General features: G+C 45.6%; 2 protein-coding genes across 4 annotated transcripts; both read left to right on the top strand.

Moving 5' to 3' along the window:
- Nucleotides 1-2,262: 2,262 nt before the first annotated feature.
- On the top strand, nt 2,263-12,872 carry tuba8l2 (tubulin, alpha 8 like 2). The gene is made up of 4 exons (XM_063010935.1): nt 2,263-2,337; nt 9,338-9,560; nt 9,644-9,792; nt 11,667-12,872. Exons 1-4 carry the CDS (start codon nt 2,335-2,337, stop codon nt 12,639-12,641), a joined length of 1,350 nt encoding a protein of 449 aa, XP_062867005.1. The 5' UTR covers nt 2,263-2,334; the 3' UTR covers nt 12,642-12,872.
- A 2,174-nt stretch (nt 12,873-15,046) lies between these two features.
- Nucleotides 15,047-21,441, top strand: stk16 (serine/threonine kinase 16). 3 transcript variants are annotated; one of them, XM_063009802.1, is made up of 8 exons: nt 15,047-15,096; nt 15,971-16,090; nt 16,931-17,150; nt 18,207-18,340; nt 18,863-18,983; nt 19,064-19,159; nt 19,854-19,975; nt 20,313-21,441. In XM_063009802.1, exons 2-8 carry the CDS (start codon nt 16,005-16,007, stop codon nt 20,452-20,454), a joined length of 921 nt encoding a protein of 306 aa, XP_062865872.1. In that variant the 5' UTR covers nt 15,047-15,096; nt 15,971-16,004; the 3' UTR covers nt 20,455-21,441. The 3 variants fall into 3 exon arrangements, with proteins under 3 accessions (XP_062865872.1, XP_062865869.1, XP_062865870.1); XM_063009799.1 differs by having other exon boundaries at nt 15,049-15,096; nt 15,397-16,090; XM_063009800.1 differs by lacking the exon at nt 15,047-15,096 and adding an exon at nt 15,126-15,810.
- The last annotated feature ends 208 nt before the right edge of the window (nt 21,442-21,649 follow it).

A 21,649-nucleotide genomic window follows, 5' to 3' on the forward strand; every position in this document is an offset into this window, starting at 1 on the left:
ATTCAATCCCAGTGAAACTCCACATTCTAAAGTCCAAAGAAACAAAATGGGTCAAAAACCAGACAACAAACTGAGCTACAGCTGAGAGCAAATGTTTACATAAGTAAGAAAGTAAGTAAGTAAGTAAGTAAGTAAGTAACTGACTTAGTAAGAAAGAAAGAAAGAAAGAAAGAAAGAAAGAAAGAAAGAAAGAAAGAAAGAAAGAAAGAAAGAAAGAAAGAAAGAAAGAAAGAAAGAAAGAAAGAAAGAAAACATCATTCATTAATGGCTTTCACAAGTTGCTAACTAAAAAACCTGTCCATAAACATTTGAGCAGGGACAAAACTGTATTTTTACTGATTTTAGCTGAATAGAACTTTATCTGTACTAGTTTACAATATAAAAGATATAATCATAATTATATAGACATGAAAAGTTCAAACACATTTATATATATTTTTTATTTTAATAATATTTTAATATTTCTGCTCTTACCAAAGAACTTTGTGCTTCTTTTGTTCCTCTTTGATCGCAGAGATTAAAATGGAAATTAAAAAGTCAGTGTTAAAGCAACCGGGGTAACTTCAACAGAACCGGTTACACAGAACCGACCGGTGTGACATGATTAGTTTCTATCGTCTTGCTGATATTAAGAATGATCAGGAATGTTGAGGTCACAAAGGACCCCAGGGTAACTTCTAAGCAACTGAAGACCTCTCTCACATTGGCTAATGTTAATGATCATGGGTCCACCATCAGGAGAACACTGAACAACAATGGTGTGCATGGCAGGGTTGCAAGGAGAAAGCCACTGCTCTCCAAAAAGAACATTGCTGCTCGTCTGCAGTTTGCTACAGATCACGTGGACGAGCCAGAAGGCTACTGGAAGAATGTTTTGTGGACGGATGAGACCAAAATAGAACTTTTTGGTTTAAATGAAAAGCGTTATGTTTGGAGAAAGGAAAACACTGCATTCCAGCATAAGAACCTTATCCCATCTGTGAAACATGGTGGTGGTAGTATCATGGTTCGGACCTGTTTTGCTGCATCTGGGCCAGGACGGCTTGCCATCATTGATGGAACAATGAATTCTGAATTATATCAGAGAATTCTTAAGGAAAATGTCAGGACATCCGTCCATGAACTGAATCTCAAGAGAAGGTGGGTCATGCAGCAAGACAACGACCCTGAACACACAAGTCGTTCTACAAAGAATAGTTAAAGAAGAATAAAGTTAATGTTCTGGAATGGCCAAGTCAAAGTCCTGACCTTAATCCAATCGAAATGTTGTGGAAGGACCTGAAGCGAGCAGTTAATGTGAGGAAACCCACCAACATCCCAGAGTTGAAGCTGTTCTGTACGGAGGAATGGGCTAAAATTCCTACAAGCCGGTGTGCAGGACTGATCAACAGTTACCGGAAACGTTTAGTTGCAGTTATTGCTGCAGGGGGGGGTCACACCAGATACTGAAAGCAAAGGTTCACATACTTTTGCCACTCACAAATATTTAATAGTGGATAATTTTCCTCAATAAATAAATGACCAAGTATAATATTTTTGTCTCATTTGTTTAACTGGGTTCTCTTTATCTACTGTGTGAAAATCTGATGATGGTTTAGGTCACATTTATGCAGAAATATAGAGAATTCTAAAGGGTTCACAAACTTTCAAGCACCACTGTACAGTACACGTGTTTTTGAGTCTGCGTGTTGTACTGCGTCCCGACACTAGAGGGAAACCGAGCACAAATAAAGTTCACTTAGATCAAAATCATCATTAAAACGCAATTACTACGCCCTTGATCAGGGTCGCAGTGGGCACAGTGCAACAATACATGCTGGACAGGTCGCCAATCCATCGCAGTGCCACACACACACACACACACACACACACACACATTCACTCTTTTCACATTTATGGGTGGCACAGTCGTGGTGCTGATCAGACTGTGTAGAGTTTGGCATGTTCTCCAAATGTCCACTGATACAGCATAACCTCATAACAACCTGCCAAAACAGTGTAGTGTTAGGTTATGTGAATTCAATACAGGTTTGTGGGTCAGAAAGTGAGTGGTTGAGGGTGGTCCAGGGTGGATCTGGACCCACTGGCTGCCTGACCAGTGTGAAGCTGCACAGCAACATTTGACGCGTTCACACAGTGTCCTAATACCATGCAGAAGGTGGGTTGGCTGGTCACGGGCTCTGCCCTGGTTTTGTGGGCGTGGCTTCCTCTCCGTGTGCGCATGCGCGTTTGGGTGCCATGTGTAGCCTATATAAACCGGATCTGGCGCGCAGAGCAGAAAAGCGTCTCACTTCATCACCGCATTACAGGTACAGAGTGAGAAGAATCGCAACAATGGTGAGTTTAAAAGCTTTAAATCACCTTAAATATCACCTAAAGACTTTATTTATTACCTTTATTATCTTATAAAGCAGTGGCAGTGTAGAATGTGTGGCGGAAAACATGAGCGACATGTGATTTTGCTTTATATTAATGGTAAATGTAAATAAAATGTATGTACAACAGTAATGATGATGATTATTATTATTATTATTATTATTAAATATTTAAAGCATTATGTTTAGCACTTACAGGGTAAATCTAGAGTCTTGCTTATGTATTATTATTATTATTATTATTATAATTAATAGTAGTAGCGCTATTATTATTGATGTTATTATAATATTAGTAGTAGTAGTACTATTAGTGTTGTTATTTTAATATTTCATGACCATTTGTATATCACTGTTTATAACATGCATGATGGGAAAAATACAAACCTAAATACACTATAAGGTCAAACATGTGTGGACATGAGGCCCACTCCTCCCAAATATAACCACCTTCACTGCTTTCCACAAGAGTTTGGGGTGTGTCTGTGGGAATTTGTGCCCGTGCAGAGGTCTGAGACCAAGGTGTGCAGTGGGGTTGAGGTCAGGGCCTTGTGCAAGCTACTAAACTTCCATAGAGCTTTCATAGAGCTCACTTTGTGCGCAGAGGTTACTCACTGTGGAAAGGGAACAGGCCTTCCCTAATGTGTTAGCACGATGTCTGAAGCATAATGTTTTCGCTTCAGTTATTTCATTCTGTTCTGTGTATACCGTCAGGAAGGGTGTCCACATACTTCTGGCCTCATAGACACATATCTCTTAACAAATCGATCAAACGACTCTACACGGAGCACTCCAGCTTTTATTTTCCTCCCTACGCAGTTCAGATCCGAATCCCAAACGTCTGTAGAACGTCCAGCGTTCGTGCAGTCGGGAACATTATCTGTGTGGTTAGCGGGTGTGTTTGTTAGCTTTCCGACTTCCTGCTCCGCTGCCGCCACTTTTATCAACCGCTCACGTCTGCGTGCGCAGACACGCCGAGCACGAGTTCCTCCCCCGGCCTGAGAGGAGCGTGTGCAGGAGCCTGGAGCAGATGGCGGGTCTCCACGCTCGCCACAGATCACGTCCAGATCGTCGGAGAGCAGGAGAGCTTTCGGGGTTCGTTCGGGGGGCCGAGGAACGACACGTTGGAACGACACGTGGACGTTTGCTCGGCCTCTGAAAGATAAACGTTTCACACCGCGGCGTGGAGGAGGAAGTCGCTGGAACGACGTTTTTGTGGTGAAACGAGGTGTTCGAGTGACTTTTACAGTTCCTTGTACACCAGCGGCGTGTGTTTCATTAATGATAGTAATAAAGAGGCATCACAGGCTCTCAAACTAGCACCAATCAGCACACGGAGATGTTTAATATAGCGTGTAGGAGGTCCTCTTAAAGGCTGGGGGGACACTCGTGGACGAATCGCTTATCTTAATCACTTTATTAGCATACGGCAGGGGTGGAAATCCCGGCGGGGGGTGAAGGGAGATAAAAACAACAAATTACTAAAGTCTAAAGACGACCATAGTGCGCCATCTACAGGCCATTCTTGGTATCACTCATTAAACATAATAAACCTGTAGCCCCGTTGGCGCCCCCCTGAGGAATTGCATTGTTTATCGCTCCCCCAACACTGACTTCTTCTGCTGCACCGATGTCTGCTGCAGTTCCTATTCCTGCGTGCCTGTCATCGTAGGTGTTTTATGTGCATGTTGTTGGTCTGTACCAGACACCACAGCCTTCTGTGCCAGTACAACGACGGGCACGCAGGAATAGGAACTGGACATCGGTGCAGCAGAAGGAGGTCGACTGGTCTTGTGGAGTCCATGTGGGTGGGTCCGAGCTGTGTTGACCGTACGCCAAGGGCGTTAACGTCATCTCCGTCCTCTGACCACTGTTGGTGGGTACTCACCACGGCTGCATAACGATCTGGGTCCCGATCGAAGTCCATCAGGTGCATTCAACACCATCGGGCAAACATCTCATGGATCCCCACGGCCGTGCATAGTAGAATTACAACCATCACAAAGAAAACGTCGTGTTTTATTTACATTCGCCGACCAAAAGTCTGAGGCCGCTGGTAAATGCTTCTGTTTCACGTTTTCAAGCAAAAGTATTGGGACGCCCCGTCTAATGACCGAATTCGTGTGTTTCAGCCACAACAGTTGCTAACAGGTGTAATAAATGAATCATATAAAGGAACAGTTTAGGGAAGGTCCTCTTCACTGTCCTGCACAGAGCCCTGACCTCAGCTCCGGGATGAACCGGAACATCGACCGATCAATCAGCGCCCAGCCGTACAAAGGCTGCCAGACCAAGATTAGACGTCCAGATCTGAGGTCATGTGCGTGTCGGTCAAAAGTATATGGACGCCCGATCATGAGCTGTTCCAAAACTGTCTGCATTTATTTGGAGTGGCACTCAAAAGTGGAGGATTTATAGGATTCTGGAGTGGGTCTGTCGGAATTTGTGTCCACTTTGTCAAAGGCGCGTTACTAGGTTAGTGTTAGGTCAGGTACTGATGTTGGATCGATGCTCGTGATGTTCTAGGTTTGGTTTTAAGCTCGGTGTGGAGGAGCTCCACCAAACTGGCTTGCTCAGAGCCCTGACCACAACCCTGCTGAACACTCCTGGGATGAATTGGAAGGCCTTCTCATCCAACATAGCTGCCTGACCTCAAAAATAATCTTATTAAAAGCTTTCCCAGAATTTATTTTGAAGCAGGACGATAACATGATCACGGTCAGGTGTCCGAATACTTTTGGCCATGTCGTGTAAGTTCGGAGGACGAAGGTTCCGTAGAGACGAGCGAATGACGGATGAGACGAGGTCGTAGTGAAAGCAGAGAACAGAAGGTTCTAGAGGGACGGGTAGAGTCGTGGCGAGCCGTAAATAGCGCCCCTTCGACGCCCCCCTGACCAAACTAGGCCGTTCCCGTGCTCCTGACTAACAGCCGTCCCCGGTGACTCCCCTCTGGAGGGAACAGGGGGTAAAAATAGAGCGCCTGGCACCCCGGAGCGCGAGGGGAAACCGAAGCTGACCGTGGCAGGAATGTTGGCGCGGGTTTGGACGAGGTCCGAGATTAGACGCCCGGATCTCAGGGCGACGCCCGACGTTACGTCTGAAATAGTGATCTGAGGTCATGTGTGGTGGCCAAAAGTATGTGGACGCCTGATCATGAGCTGGTCTGGTTGCCTGTTCCAAAATTGTGTTGCTGCTTCATGGCTTAAACAATCTCCACTTAAAGATTTATAGGATTTCGGAATGAGCCTGTCGGAATTTGTGCCCACTGTGTGAAAGGAATGTTTATTACGTCCTTTGATTAGGTGATGTTCCAATTCATCCCAAAGGTTCGCTGGGGTTCTTCCATACCAAACTTAATCCACGTTTTTATGGACCTTGTACTTTCCACTTTTCTTAACCTTCCCCAAACTGTTTCCTATTTTATATTATTGATTTTACACTCGTTAGTAGTGGGCGTGGCAAAAACATTTGAACTCACAAATTAGGAGGGGTGATCACATTATTTTGGCCAAAGTTTGGACTTGCAGATGTGCCCACAGCCTCGGGGTCCTGAGGACTTGGGTTCGAATCTCGCCTGGAGGTGGATCGGCTGCTCTAAATTGCTACTTGGTTGTATATGATGATATAAATGTGTTCCTGTGTTCCACGTCCAGAGTCCGGTGTGCTTTGGTGGGCTCAGGGCCCACTGCGATCCTGATCAGATGAATGACTGATGAACGAATAAAACCATTCCTGGCATCTGCAGAACCAGGATTTGTTCTTCATTTTTCAGCCATATAATGAAGAATGGATGTACGCTGCTCCGGAGTCCAGTCTTGGTTGCCTTTACACCCCCGGCATTGAGCATGGTGGTCTTTGGCTTGTGTGAAGCTGTTAATAATGAGGACCCACATTTATCAAGCTGTTAATGAACTCCTAATGTGCAGAAGCTGTTTCTTAAGATAATTTACTGATAAATTGAGGTCACCGCTGAGCTGTTGTTGCTCCCAGACTTCACAAAAACGCCACTTGGACCTCAGAAACGAGAGGAACCCGTTCTGTCAACGTTTGTTAAAGGAGAGTGAATGACTTGGCTTGGCGCTTCATTTCTCGACCGTTTGCGATGTGTGTGAGTAAACAACCAAATGAGCTCGTCACGGGGGGCGTCCACATACTTCTGACAGGGTTATTTTTCTCCAGGGTGTGCTGAGGATTCCTCGTCGGGGCGTGGACCGAGCGCCGAAGTGTTTCGCCCTTTCACACAAACCTGCATGAGGAGACCTCGAGCGCTCGGGTGTTTTTCCCGCCCTGTGTGGGCTTGTCGGACTAACAGAACTGGAAAGATTCCTTTCTGTGTACACTAAAATAGCCAAAAGTATGTGGACACGCCGTTAGACGTTAGGTGTTCCGGACACACCCATTGCTGAAGGTTGAAGGAACATCTAAGCTCGGTGTGGAGGAGCTGCAGTAAACTGGCTTGCATAGAGCACCGAATACAACCCTGCTGAACACTTGTGGGATGAATTGGAATGCCCTCACATCCAATATATTTGCCTGAGCTCAGTAGCAATCACATGGAAAGCTTTCACCGAAATGTTAGGTCAGGTGTCCACATACTTTTAGCCTTAGCGTGTGTGTGAGACACACGTCTATTTTCAGAACAGGTTGTTAGTGTGTTTGTGGTACTTAACCCACCCACTTTCCATAACCTGACCGGTCACCTGTATATGTCAGTCATGTTGTGCGACTCCACACGCCCGGTTTGTGCCTCCTGGTGGTAAAAATAAGGGTCATCAGGCAGAAAGGTGATCCGCTCAGGAGTGAAAGGAGAACATGGGTTCTCCAACGTTTCACATGAAGAACCACCTTCATGAAACCAAAATAATAAAGTGCCACAGATGAGGTCTACACAGATGACATAAAACCCACTGAGAAGTGGACTCCACAAGTCAGCTGAACGATCCTGTGGTATCTGGTACCAGGACGTTACCAGTAGGTCCAGTAGATGCGTCCAGGTACCCTCTCTCCCACTGAATAAACACCACACATGTACCTGAACATCCACCTGATCCAGGAGATCCAGGGATTCATTTAAGTTCTGAGCTGCAGTTGGTTGTCTTTGGAATCGATCCTCTAGAGTCTCGACCGCCCAGCAACCTGTCTTTGGTTTTGGCGTGTAGACGTCAGTGCTGCCTATTACTGTTTGGGAGTCGTCTGGGTCCTTATCAAGATCTCTCAGATCTTTATGTTGATCAGATCTGCTGCATCCAACACCTGAACTATGAGGAACCTCCATCAGATTGACATCTAATAGATCCCTCACGCTCACACGCACCATCAGATCGACGTCTCAGATCCCTCACCTTCACACACACCATCTAATAGATCCCTCACCTTCACACACACCATCAGATCCACATCTAATAGATCCCTCACCTTCACACACACCATCTAATAGATCCCTCACCTTCACACACACCATCAGATTCACATCTAATAGATCCCTCACCTTCACACACTCCATCTAATAGATCCCTCACCTTCACACACACCATCAGATCCACATCTAATAGATCCCTCACCTTCACACACACCATCAGATCCACATCTAATAGATCCCTCACCTTCACACACACCATCTAATAGATCCCTCACCTTCACACACACCATCAGATCCACATCTAATAGATCCCTCACCTTCACACACACCATCTAATAGATCCCTCACCTTCACACACACCATCAGATCCACATCTAATAGATCCCTCACCTTCACACACACCATCTAATAGATCCCTCACCTTCACACACACCATCAGATCCACATCTAATAGATCCCTCACCTTCACACACTCCATCTAATAGATCCCTCACCTTCACACACACCATCAGATCCACATCTAATAGATCCCTCACCTTCACACACACCATCTAATAGATCCCTCACCTTCACACACACCATCAGATCCACATCTAATAGATCCCTCACCTTCACACACTCCATCTAATAGATCCCTCACCTTCACACACACCATCTAATAGATCCCTCACCTTCACACACACCATCAGATCCACATCTAATAGATCCCTCACCTTCACACACTCCATCTAATAGATCCCTCACCTTCACACACACCATCAGATCCACATCTAATAGATCCCTCACCTTCACACACACCATCAGATCCACATCTAATAGATCCCTCACCTTCACACACACCATCTAATAGATCCCTTTGCCTACCGAGCAGGTGTTTGATGTTATAGAGCGCGGTTATACAAATCATTTGTTATGTGTGTGTGTGTGTGTGCGCTCGGTATCCCAGGTGTGTGTGTGTGTGTGTGTGTGTGTGTGTGTGTGTGTGTAGAGAAACCTTACTGCTGCACGTACTGTAGGTGAGAACATGCTATCAGATACAGGAAGGAGTTACCGTCAGGAGGGTTCAGGATTGTTTTTGGTGGATAAGGGGGCGTTGGTTCTGCATCCGTGTTGATAATTTATCTGGAACGATTAGCAAATGATACATCAACCATTTCTTTTCTTATGGTCTTTCACTTTCTGTTTCTGTCCTTAAAATGGGAATCTGAGTGAGGAAATTTGAAACTAGCTTAAAGAAAGGTTGTAGTTAATAATGCGATTAGCATTTAGAATGCTTTCAAGTTGACAAGAGGAAGTGAAAACGTGACTTGAGAAGAGCTGTGCTGAAAATACCAAACCAGAATGAGCTGCTTCCTGGTCTAAGCTGCTTTTGGCGGTCAAATACGTGCTAGTCTGACCGGCATCTGTTTTTTTATGCGCCGATGCCGACTGCTGGTCAGAGTTGGTTCCTGCAGCCTAATACTGACCTTTCACTGGGTGGCTCCGATCCTAAAACCCATTAGCTAGAACTATAAACAATCCCAGTTAGAGCTGGGAACCGTGCTAAAAGAAGGACTGGATGAGCATGTAAGAAATCATTTCTTTTATTCTGTTTCTCCATCTTTAGCGCGAGTGCATCTCTGTTCACGTGGGCCAGGCTGGCGTTCAGATGGGAAACACCTGCTGGGAGCTGTACTGTCTGGAGCACGGCATCCAGCCCGACGGTCAGATGCCGAGCCAGAAGCCCGTCGGCGGCCACGATGACTCCTTCACCACCTTCTTTAGCGACACCGGAGCTGGCAAGTATGTGCCGCGTGCCATCTTCGTGGACCTGGAGCCCACCGTCATCGGTGAGTCTCGAACTGGAAATGTCGTGCATGAACCGGTATAGTAGAATGTCTGGAAACTACATCGGCAATGCGTCTCGTTTCAGATGAGGTGCGTACCGGTACCTACCGCCAACTCTTCCACCCGGAGCAGCTGATCTCTGGGAAGGAGGACGCGGCCAATAACTACGCTCGAGGTCACTACACCATCGGCAAGGAGATCATCGACTCCGTGCTCGACCGCATCCGCAAGCTGGTAAGATTGTAGTTGTTAGAAGCAACGTGAGCATTTCAGTCACGGGTTTCATTTGGAAGCATCTCGGAAGAGACAGCGGCTGTGTGGTACACGTCATCCAGGAGGAATCTAGCGTCCTAGGGCCTAGCCACATTGGTGACGCTTGGCATAGAATGCATGAACTGACTTCCTCTAAAGGAATGTTGGAGAACGTGGGCGTGTACGGCCCACTAAGGTCCCAATATCTAATTCTAATGTAGACTTCACTAAATGTGGCCCTACATTTTGACTACTGCTGAGATCTGTGGATACAGGGTACGAATCTCGGTGGTGCTACCAGCCGTTTGGGTGTCTGCATGGACATGATTGGCTAATGATTGCCAAAGTAGCCTCGCCATTGGGAGCGCTCTCAATGCAGGTCCCAAGTCCAGCTAGAAATGGAAGGGTTGCGCCAAGAAGGGCACCCAGCGTACAAACTGTGCCAGGTCCAGTATGAGGACCAGGTTTGTGTGGTGACACCTAAATGTGGAAGCCACCAAAAAAGGCATGTTGGTATTTGAGGAAACTCTTCTCTTGGAAGGTCATGGATAAAGGCAAGTGCTGTTGTCCAGGCTTGGTCCAAATCACCTAAACGACTCCTAGCGAGGAAGAGGGATACGTCCATGCTTGAGTGTTGTTGGGCAAGATGTCCTCTAGGGCTGCAACTATCGATTAATCTTGTAATCGAGTATTCTATCGACTATTCCAGCGATTAATCGAGTAATCGGATAAGAAATACTTTTGCTTTAATAAAGAGCAAAAATCAATACGTATAAGATTAAATAAGACACGTCTCTCAAAACAAACTGTACATTTTTATTCCTTGTGTACAGGACAGTTTAAAGAGAACATTTTGATATGCAAAAACAAATACATCAAAAATAAATCAAATACTTTTAAAATGTAAACAGGCACCCTAAAACTAAGGCATAAACAATAATACATAAATATAAGCCTCTAATTTGTGCAACTTTTAGAACTAAAGGTTTCAGCTACAGCTCACGCAGAACATAAAGCTTTAATGTTTTTTAATTATTTTTTTCCAGCTTAAAATGATCTCAAACTTTCTGTGGTTTTCTCTGTTCTGTTCACCCCTCGATATTCTCTCTCTCTCTCTCTCTCTCTCTCTCTCTCTCTCTCTCTCTCTCTCTCTCTCTCTCTCTCTCTCTCTCTCTCCATTCTGCAGTCCGTGCTATCAAATCTCGGCTGCGTCTTAAATCGCACGGCGAGCGTGTCCAAAAAACGTAGTATTCATTGAACTGTACGGGAAAAAGTACCCGGATTAAGTCCTGTTAAGTTCTGTTTAAGTGTGAGATTTCTGACGCAGCCCTCGGCTTCTTCACGTCACCTGACCACAGCGTGAACGCGTTGTGCAAAAGTGCGAAACACCGTGAGCTGTATATAAATGTATGGATTAAACGATGCCTCGATGCGAAAAATTGGAATCGATGATTTTTAGTAATCGAATTACTCGAGTTTCTCGAGGAATCGTTTCAGCCCTAGTGTCCTCACACTAGCGCATTAATAATGTAGGTGTTTTGGAACACTCCTCAGACTGAGAGGTAAAAATTATATAATAATAATTGACGTTATGTTTGGTGCCTTGACTTTTATTGTTTTTTTATTAAATCATTATTATAAATGTACGATGCAGTGCTTTGTAAACTTGAGCTGAAGATCCCTACATAATTAGAGCACTGCTGTGTAAGAGACTGTTGTACTTTTAATAGTAGTAATTACTCCATCCACAACCTTCATGTTGGCATTTTTGTATGAATTATTTCCTAAAGCCAGATTATAAAATAGTAAACGTTATGATTTATTTAATAACCGTATAAATCTCTTCTTTTGTACAGGCTGACCAGTGCACAGGTCTTCAGGGCTTCCTGGTCTTCCACAGCTTCGGTGGAGGCACCGGTTCCGGCTTCACCTCTCTCCTGATGGAGCGCCTTTCCGTCGACTTCGGCAAAAAGTCCAAGCTGGAGTTTGCGATTTACCCGGCGCCTCAGGTGTCCACGGCCGTCGTGGAGCCGTACAACTCCATCCTGACCACGCACACCACGCTGGAGCACTCCGACTGCGCCTTCATGGTGGACAACGAGGCCATCTACGACATCTGTCGCAGGAACCTGGACATCGAGCGGCCGTCCTACACCAACCTCAACCGACTGATCAGCCAGATCGTGTCCTCCATCACAGCTTCCCTGCGCTTCGACGGCGCCCTGAATGTCGACTTGACCGAGTTCCAGACCAACCTGGTGCCGTACCCCAGGATCCACTTTCCTCTGGCTACGTATGCACCGGTGATCTCTGCTGAAAAGGCTTACCATGAGCAGCTCTCGGTGGCTGAGATTACCAACTCCTGCTTTGAGCCAAGCAACCAAATGGTCAAGTGTGACCCAAGGCATGGCAAGTACATGGCCTGTTGCCTTCTGTACCGTGGCGATGTAGTGCCGAAGGATGTCAACGTGGCCATTGCTGCAATCAAGACCAAGAGGAGCATCCAGTTTGTGGACTGGTGTCCTACCGGATTTAAGGTGGGAATCAACTACCAGCCACCCACTGTGGTGCCCGGAGGCGACCTGGCCAAGGTCCAAAGGGCGGTGTGCATGCTGAGCAACACTACGGCCATCGCCGAGGCCTGGGCTCGTCTGGACCACAAGTTTGACTTGATGTACGCCAAGCGAGCCTTCGTGCACTGGTACGTAGGTGAAGGGATGGAGGAAGGTGAGTTCTCGGAGGCCAGAGAAGACATGGCTGCCCTGGAGAAGGACTACGAAGAGGTCGGAATCGACTCCTTTGAGGAAGAGGAGGAAGGAGAAGAATTTTAGGGCCGAATAAAGTCTCAAGCCCATAAAAATACTAGAAGATGAGTGTTTACTTGAATGTAAAGCTGATTTACACCATCTCTCTGGTGCCAAAGAGAGCACAATGCGAAATCTTGAGTTTGTCATAAATGAATAAATCTATTTTTAAATGTTTGTCATTTGGTCTAACCTTTTTGTACCAAGTGTGTCCAAATAATTATGAAATTTTAATAAAACTACTCATTGTGCCCTGAATGTCTGTTCTTCTCTTTTATATACAATAAAGTCATATGTATACATACACATGAGAGTGGTGTGTGTTATGGTAATTCATTTTAAAATGTGATTTAACCATGCTATGTGGCATGCTGACTTCTCTGTGCCCTTATAAACAGGGTTAGTTTAACTGCACCATTAAAGGTACATGAAGAGATGGTCTCTTTGCAAAGGTTGGAGAAAAAAATGGAAAGAAATTTTTCCAGAAGCTCAAATGTAGTCCATGAACCACCACCAACAAGTCTGCCATGAATTAAAAGCTGTCGGGAACACCGGTGTCGCTGTCGACAGTCAAACAAGCTTTATATGGTGATGTTTCAAGGCTGCCATTACATTAGGACACTTTGTTAAATATCTAAAACTGTTTTACACATGCCTGATACCTGACTAGCTTCGCACTCACCCCCTACTCTTTACCTTGCAGCTGGGGAGTTTAAAACATGGTGTAGTTTAGGGTACTTTCTTGCAACACTCCTTCATGGGTGAGTGCAGGTAGCCCTTATGCAAGCAGTAGTGATGGGCGCATCGATCCAAATATCGATATTATCTTACTTTAGATACTTTAGTTTTACTTTTTCTCCGCTACATTCAGCACGTTTTTCCCATTTCGCCAGAAAGTAAAGACCGTGTCTGTACTGACTCGCTCCTCTCACATCTTACATGCTCACCTCGCTTCTCCTCTCCTGCTCTGCTGTGATTTGTTGTCGTACCGTCACGTTGTAATCCTAACACACAACAGTACATTGGTAGGCATTTGGAAGATTGTAAGTTTTTGAATACTTTGCTTTGCAGATACAGAAATTGGGGCAATTTTATGGAAATGATAGTGTAAACTATACGTATGTAAAGTACGGACGCACTTTGCTCACCTTACGCACATGAATCGGAGCATGCGTAGTGAGGCTCTTATTCCGAGTTTTGGTGAATGAGTGCTCTTTTCTTTTGACTTGGCATCATTTTTTTATTTTAAATTAACAAGGACAAGTGTATTTGGTCACTATTAAAAATTTACAAATGTATTTACCCAGCAAACACAACTATGCGTTAGCCGCTTGGTGGTGATATGGCATGATGGTAACGTTGTGAGAAAGTAAAGCACCAGAAACAAGAAATCTGACCGCTTTAAACAACTGAATTTATCTACAACCCTACTGAGAGCAGCTACTTACAAAAAAAATATGTATTACAATAATACACCTAAAGGTCATAAACATTCATTCAGATTTAGCAATTTGATGATGCATCGACCTTAATTATTAAAAAGTATCTGTATCGGGTCGATATCGGTGATACTGGCCCTGTATTTACTTGGTATCGGATAGATACCAAATTTTTGCAGTATCGCACCCCACTAGCAGGCAGGGTACAGGGTTTGTCCAACCTCTCCTATTAGAAGTATTATGTTTCTTGTGAGATAGATATCTTAGAGATGATCATTTAAGTGGTTTAGTCCCATCTCATTAAACAAGAGACCATGGTGAAGACCCAGTATCTGCTCAGGTAATAATATTTCACTACTGATGTAAGAATCCTGGAGGATCTGTCCCGAGAGGCTAAATCTGTAGATATAAAGAAATCTGGGTTGATCTACTTGCTTGCTGTCACAATGACCTTGACCAGGAAAAGTGGAGAAGGAAAGAAAGAAGAGCTACGTATTGAAATTATGTGAATTATTTTGTCATGTGGTGATTTATTTGAGTAATAATTAAGTATGTCTGTCACACTATAAGAATTAGGTGTGAATATACAGGCTGTAGCCTAGAAATGTGTCTTAAATTGATCCATAAAAAATGATAAGAACATTTTAGTCCATGACTGGATCTAAAACTACAGTACAGTACATTCATTTGGCTCAAATGGCTGTCTTGGTTAGCACAGCAACACGCATCACTTATGAGGAGTTTGTCAAGTTGTGTTGATTATTGCTCTACATTTCTCATGTGTGACCGAAAGAATGATAACACCACGACCCTGACCAGGAAAAATCAGATAGCTAAAATAAAGTAAGGAGTTATTTAGTTGTTTTAAACACAAACGAGTTTTTTGTGTCGCGCCTACAAATGTGTAAAACTACAAATCCCATACGCAGCCGGGGCACGCAGATGACGTCAGGTTGGCCCAGTGAGTACCCGGATGTGTGTGTAGGCTTTTAGGGACGCGTAAGAGGAGTAGAAGAGGTGGATCCGATCCCTCTGTAACAAAGGTAATATTTTATTTAATTCTACAGTGAATGACAAAATATTAAGTCAGAATTATCGTAATAATGTACAAATATGTATAATATTGTGGTTTATGTCTCGATTTATATTTGTACATCGTGTATATTGAGGTCTCAGTCAGTGTTGGGTGCGTTCTAAATTGACTCGGATCATTAAAGTGTACGTGAAGAGAAAGTGTGTGCGTTCCAAATTGAATATGTATTCTCCCTAGAGCACTTGCTTGCTGAGTAGAACCACCGCTGTTAGTGTGTTTTAAACTGTTTCAAACCTGTTTGTTTTTCCAGTAGCTGCTTCGTTCTGATCAGGGCTGCGGTGGGTCTGGTGCCACTCAGAAACACTGGAAGTGTTTGGGCAGCAGGGACTGACAGTCTGGTCAGGATTATTCAAAAAAATGGATGGTCTGGTGCTCCAGTGATACAGCAGTCAAGTCCAAAACTACTTTGTGGTGGGGTGCAGACATGTAAAGCACGGCATGGTTTTCTTTATGCGGGTTCTGTGAGAATCTACTGCTGGCTGGTGTAAAGAAGTGACCCCAAGCATCACTGGAATGCTGAACATCAATGTCCAGTTCATGCAGCCAGCCAATCAGAAGCTGCGTTGATACCTACCTGCTCAGTCATTGATCATTGATGAGATCTGAAGCCGGCTTTCACTTCTGAATAATTGAACTAGTTGTTTCGCTAACGCTTCAGTTAAAGGTCCGCTTCACCCGGGCATTCAGAATGTCATTATTTATTCATGCTCTGTCCGGTCAGGGTCAAAGTGGGTCTGGTGCTGCAACTCGGACAGGCCCTCGGTGCTTAGTCATGCTCAGTCATGCTTATTTTAATTGTGTGTGTGTGTGTGTGTGTGTGGCAGGTGTGTTGGGTGGGTGAGCGATGCTCGGTCGAGGATGGGACACGCCCTGTGTATCTGCTCTCGCAGTACCATCACCATCGACGCCAAGAAGTACTACTTCGTCCAGAAACTCGACGAGGGGTGAGATCTCATTCACACCTTCACTAAAGCGTATATATATATATATATACATACAGTATATAAGTATATAGACGCTAGTAATCCATGCATGTGAAGCTCCTGCCACGATGATGTTGGGTATTTGACCCACTCTGCTTGGCACAGACATAAACACTCCACTGGTCAGGACACCAACATCTAAGTAAGAAGCTTCCTATCTCCTTTTCTGTACACTCTCTAGAGTCAGCTCAGGAGCATAGTACTACCACCACCATGCTTTACAGTTGGTACAGTGTTGTTGGGTCTGAATGCCTTGTCCTCCCTCAAATCGTGTTCCTGCTCATTCTGGCCAGAATCACTCAATCTGATCAGGAAAAGCCTCTAAGCCAGGGGTGGGCAAACTTTTCGGCTCAAGGGCCACACTGGGTTATGGTGTCTGTAGTGTTTGGAGTGCGCCATCTAGTGGAGTGAACTGAAATGCAGGGTACTGCAGGAAAAAGGTCAATTGCGTGTGATCTTTAGGACGTCTACGTTTACGTTTGCGGCATGTAGCGGACGCTTTTATGACAGTATGTTGTCTAAGCAATTGAGGATTAAGGGCCTCGCTCAAGGGCCCGACGGTGGCAACCTAGCAGTGGTGGGGCTTGAACCGGCAACCTTCGGATTACTAGTCCGGTACCTTAACCACTAGGCCACAACTGTCCTCTTGGCAATATACTTGGCAGGCCAGATTTAACAGTTTGCCCACCACTGCTCTACGCTCCTGGTGATATAAAGCCTGCTTGACTGTTGACAGTGAGTGTTCCAGCAGCTTCTAATTTAGGGCAGACTTGTTTTTTTTTGGTGCTCGTCCTCCTTCAGGGGTTTCAGCTACGTGGACCTGGTGGAAGGGGTTCAGGACGGCCGCCTCTACGCCCTGAAGCGAATCCTGTGCCATGACGCCGAGGCCACGAAGGAGGCGCAGACGGAGGTGGAGAATCACCGACTCTTCAACCACCCGAATGTCCTGAGTCTGACCGGCTCCAGCTTCGTGGAGAGGGGGGGGAAGACCGAGGCCTGGATCCTCCTGCCCTACGTCAGCGTACGATGTTTTCCGTCTAACGTACCGATATTATTAACGCGCCCGAGGTTCATCTAGCTGCACTATATGGCCAAAAGCATGTGGACAAGTCTTCTAATGATTAGATTTAGTTGTTTCTGCCACAGCCAATGCTAATAAATCGATATTGGGTAAATGATATGCTTTTAACGTTGAGGCAACAGTTTAGGGAAGTCCCTTGTATTGGCAAAGGAGCTCCAGTTGCCTACACAGAGCCCTGGTCTCAACCCAGCTCAACTCAACACTTTTGGGAATGAATTACACTTGTAACATCAGTGCCTTCTTATCTCATTGACTGAGGTGACTGTATGGGAACAAATCCCCACAGACACACTCCAAAGTCTCATAGAAAGGCTTCCTAGAAGAGTGTAAGATATTACAAAGTATTACAATGTAAATGTGCATAGCTGTGGATGATTGGCTGTGTCTGAGGGTGGAAGGGTGACCATCACCGTCCCAGTAGTGCTGCACTATATGGCCAAAAGTATGTGGACAACCTTCCTAATGATTGAATTTAGTTGTTTCTGCCACAGCCAATGCTAATAAAATGATATTAGGTAAATGATCTGCTTTTAACGCTAAGGCAACAGTTTAGGGAAGTCCCTTTTTATGGTTAGTTTCATGGCACAGAGCCGTGGTCGTAACTCAACTCGACACTTTTAATTGGGAATGAGTTCAACTTGGATTGCGAGCCAGGCCTTCTAATCCAACCCCTTCTAACAAGGGGCAAATTCCCATAGACACACTCCAAATTCTCATAGAAAGAGTGCATGATATTAAAGCTACAAAGCTAAGAGGGAGCAATTCAATGTAAATGTGCGTAGCTGTGGATGATTGGCTGTGTGTGAGGGGGGGGGGGAGGATGACTGAGGCCCCACAGTGTGTCACCGTCCTGTCTGGGGTTACGTTACTGCACTGCGCCCACCACGAGCCTGACCAGGACCCCGTTTTTTTTTTAGATCCAGAGGTTCTTTGAGGAACCCTTCAGTCCTAGCAGGTCGTTCTCTCACCTCGATCGTTCGGCGGTTGTGTTTGCAGAAAGGGAGTCTGTGGTCCGTGCTGGAGAGGCTGAGGGACAAGGGCGGCTCCATGCCCGAGGGTCGGGTCCTGCACGTCTTCCGCGGCATCTGCGAGGGTCTCAAAGCCGTCCACGATGGAGGATACGCCCACAGGTTCCTACTCGTTCAACCAAACACCAGTCAGCGCTCTGACCAGACGTCTTCTCCTAAGATTGACTTTCATTAGGCCAGGATGAAGTGCTTAGTAGAATTTAGAGCTACAAAAAGCATCATTCTAAAAGTGCTAGGACTCCAACGAACCATAGCGAGAGCCAGTACATCGGAACAGTAGTGTTTATGACTCAGAAACGTCAGGACCGCGATGGTCCCCTACAGACATTCCATCGTGGTCCATTTGCTTCATCGGAACAGCTCCTGAGGCGAGTGTGAGGTCATCTGTCCTGAGCTGAAGCTGAGGCGGGATTGGGTTACGTAGATCCACATATATTTATATTTATATCTATATATTGTATTTATATATTCATATGACAGTATACAGTCCGAGCAATCGATGCAGCAACCTTCCGATTACTAGTCCAGAACCTGCGTACATCTAAATAAGCAGAATGATAATATAGGTGTTGGATACATTTAGCAGGTTCTCCTCTCAGTCGGTTCTGTCCTCCGTCTCTTCAGGGACCTGAAGCCCACCAACGTTCTTCTGGAGGAGAACGACCGTGCCGTCCTGATGGACCTGGGCTCCATGAACAGAGCCCGTATCGAAGTCAGAGGATCCAGAGAGGCCATGAGCGTCCAGGTCAGTGCAGATCCCAATAATCCCGACCCGTCCGTCCTTCCGCCCCTCCTCCGTCTGACCTGTGCGCGGTCACTTTGCAGGACTGGGCGGCTCAGAGGTGCACCATCTCCTACAGGGCGCCGGAGCTCTTCAACGTCCAGAGCCACTGCGTCATCGATGAAAAAACTGACATCTGGGTGAGGAGATTAAAAAAAAAGACTCTTTTTTTGCAACGTCGGCCGCTTCTTTTCACCAGACAGCGGTGGATCCCTCGGGAGATCTGCAATACATGTAGAGGAACACGCTACACTCTGCGTATCCTTCTATCCTGTCTGCAGACGGTGCTCACGTCCATGATGCGCAGCTGGCAACGTGTGTATAAATAGCATATTGAGGCAGCAGTTTGGGGAAGGTCCCAGCGAGGTCAGTTTGGTGTGACCTCAGCCCCACTAAACACTCTTCAGTTGTAGCCGGGCGGTTAAGGTACTGGACTGGTAATCGGAAGGTCGCCGGTTCAAGCCCCACCACAACCAGGTTGCCACTGTTGGGCCCTTGAGCGAGGCCCTTAACCCTCAATAGCTTAGATAAGACAGTATACTGTCACAGAACTGTAAGACGCTTTGGATAAAAGTCAAGTCCAGCATCGGTGCCCGACCTCAGGAATGCTCCTTTTGATAAGGAACGGGCACAAATCCCAGCAGACACACTCCAAATTCTTGCTGAAAGTCCCTCCCAGAATACAGCAACGATGGACAGAGAGCTCGTCTGAGAGGAAACGTGAGGTATGTTTGTTATTAATGACTTTCTGTGTCTGTGTGTGTGTGTGTGTGTGTGTGTGTGTGTGTGTGTGTGTGTGTGTGTGTGTGTGTGTGTGTGTGTGCGCGCGCGCAGTCGTTAGGGTGTGTCCTGTACAGTATGATGGTGTTGGAGGGACCGTACGATATGGTGTTTCAGAAGGGCGACAGTGTTGCTCTGGCTGTTCAGAACCCCGTCACCATTCCAAAACCCTGCAGGTCAGAACCGACACACCCTTCACTTTACCAAAAGTATGTGGACACCCACATAATAATATTCATTTTATATTATGAGGTAGTAATAATGTTAGGAATCTGTGGGTGCTAAAGAAATTAGACATGTCTATTTCCCCTTGTGCATGGTCACCTTTTATTCCTGGTATTCCTTTACCTCAATCAACCAGCAGGTGTCACTGTTGCATAGCAAACAGGGACTCGGACACCACCGATCGTGTCTGTGGGGCGCCCGACCGGGTCGATAGCACCGACCTCTCACCAGCTGTGCCACCCGCGTGCCGGTCCTCTGCCAGTCTGATTGTTTTGTTCTCGGTCACAGTTACTCTGTGGAGCTGCAGACGCTCCTGAGCTCCATCATGGTGAGCAACCCTCAGGAGCGGCCCGACGTCGACTGGGTCCTGGAGAGAACGAGGAACCTGCAGAGCTCCGACGGGGGAGCCGTGGAGACCGACCGGGTATGACCAAGAGAGAGGGCACGTGTCAGCTTCTCAATCTGGACTGTGATCTTCTGTGCGTCTGGAGCTCACCTGCACGTTTTACCTCGGTGAGAACGGGTTACGCTCGCGCTTCCTCGCGGCTCAGCTTACTAGCCACGAAACGGACCAAACCCGATCGGGTAGCGCCCATCTGAGGGCGTTTCCACACCTCCACACTCGTTTTATGCTCCTGGGTCCAGCTGAGTTCTGCTTTAAGCCCTTTTTCCGTCCCATGTGCTGATTAAAGCGGCGTTCGGGTGGCGTGGCGGTCTGTTACGCTAGTTTCTGAGAAACGGTTGGAGTCTGGTCTGGCGTTTACAGACGCTGTGTCTGAGGGAGGGCTGGTCGTATGAAGTATGGCGACAGCGACACCTCCTGTTTTACTAAATTTGGACGTAATCAAATCCCATGGACACTCTGGTGCCCTCTGGCGCCCTCTGGCTGTGGCACAGTGCCCACGCAGGACGGTGGGTTCTTACACACTTTCATCTCTGTGTTGTTCCACCGCCAGACAGCAGGCGTCGCTGTTGAGAAAGGAGGCGACACCGATTTCTGAGACCCACTTTTGTAGCTTGGCCTCCTGACTTCTCTGTTTCTGTATTAAAGCACCTCATTAAAACCTTATCCTACACTTCATATCATCATCATCATGAAACGAAGCTGAAACTCTTATTTTAAACACAGTGGACAGAATTTAGAGAAACTCGGGCGTCATTTTTATTATTTAGTCTTTAAATCCGGCCAGAATGAAAGTCGGCGCGTCTCCTTCCGTTGGTGCAGACAGAACGTGTGCTGGACTGAGTCGTGTTCTCCAATCCATTCTCGGTGAACGTCCGGTTATATTTGGGACCGAATTCTGATATACTAATTTTATTGTTTTAATTATTGATGTTTTATGTGAGGATTTTAATTTGCAATAAATTTGTGAGGTTGTTTGATGTGAAATAAATTTTTATGTATTTCAACAAGGAATTTATTGGTTATTGGTTAATTATATTTATTATTAATAATTAATTAATATTATTTATTCATTATTATATTAATTAATTTCCTTCAGGATTAATAAAGTCTTTCTATATATTCTTTTCTTATTATTACTGTTTTTGTTATTATATTATATTATATATTTTGTTATTATATTAATAATATTTTTATTAATATTATTTTAATAGTATTACTA

The sequence above is a fragment of the Trichomycterus rosablanca genome, chromosome 15 (assembly GCF_030014385.1).
Source record: "Trichomycterus rosablanca isolate fTriRos1 chromosome 15, fTriRos1.hap1, whole genome shotgun sequence".
NCBI classification, from domain to species: domain Eukaryota; kingdom Metazoa; phylum Chordata; class Actinopteri; order Siluriformes; family Trichomycteridae; genus Trichomycterus; species Trichomycterus rosablanca.

Bases quoted from the DNA above. Each gene is read 5' to 3' on its own strand.
- tuba8l2 (XM_063010935.1), top strand. The intron at 9,561-9,643 runs GTGAGTCTCGAA...GTCTCGTTTCAG, and splicing joins CCTGGAGCCCACCGTCATCG to ATGAGGTGCGTACCGGTACC. The intron at 9,793-11,666 runs GTAAGATTGTAG...TCTTTTGTACAG, and splicing joins TCGACCGCATCCGCAAGCTG to GCTGACCAGTGCACAGGTCT.
- stk16 (XM_063009802.1), top strand. From the start codon at position 16,005: ATGGGACACGCCCTGTGTATCTGCTCTCGCAGTACCATCACCATCGAC. The intron at 16,091-16,930 runs GTGAGATCTCAT...GTCCTCCTTCAG, and splicing joins GTCCAGAAACTCGACGAGGG to GGGTTTCAGCTACGTGGACC. The intron at 17,151-18,206 runs GTACGATGTTTT...TTGTGTTTGCAG, and splicing joins TCCTCCTGCCCTACGTCAGC to AAAGGGAGTCTGTGGTCCGT.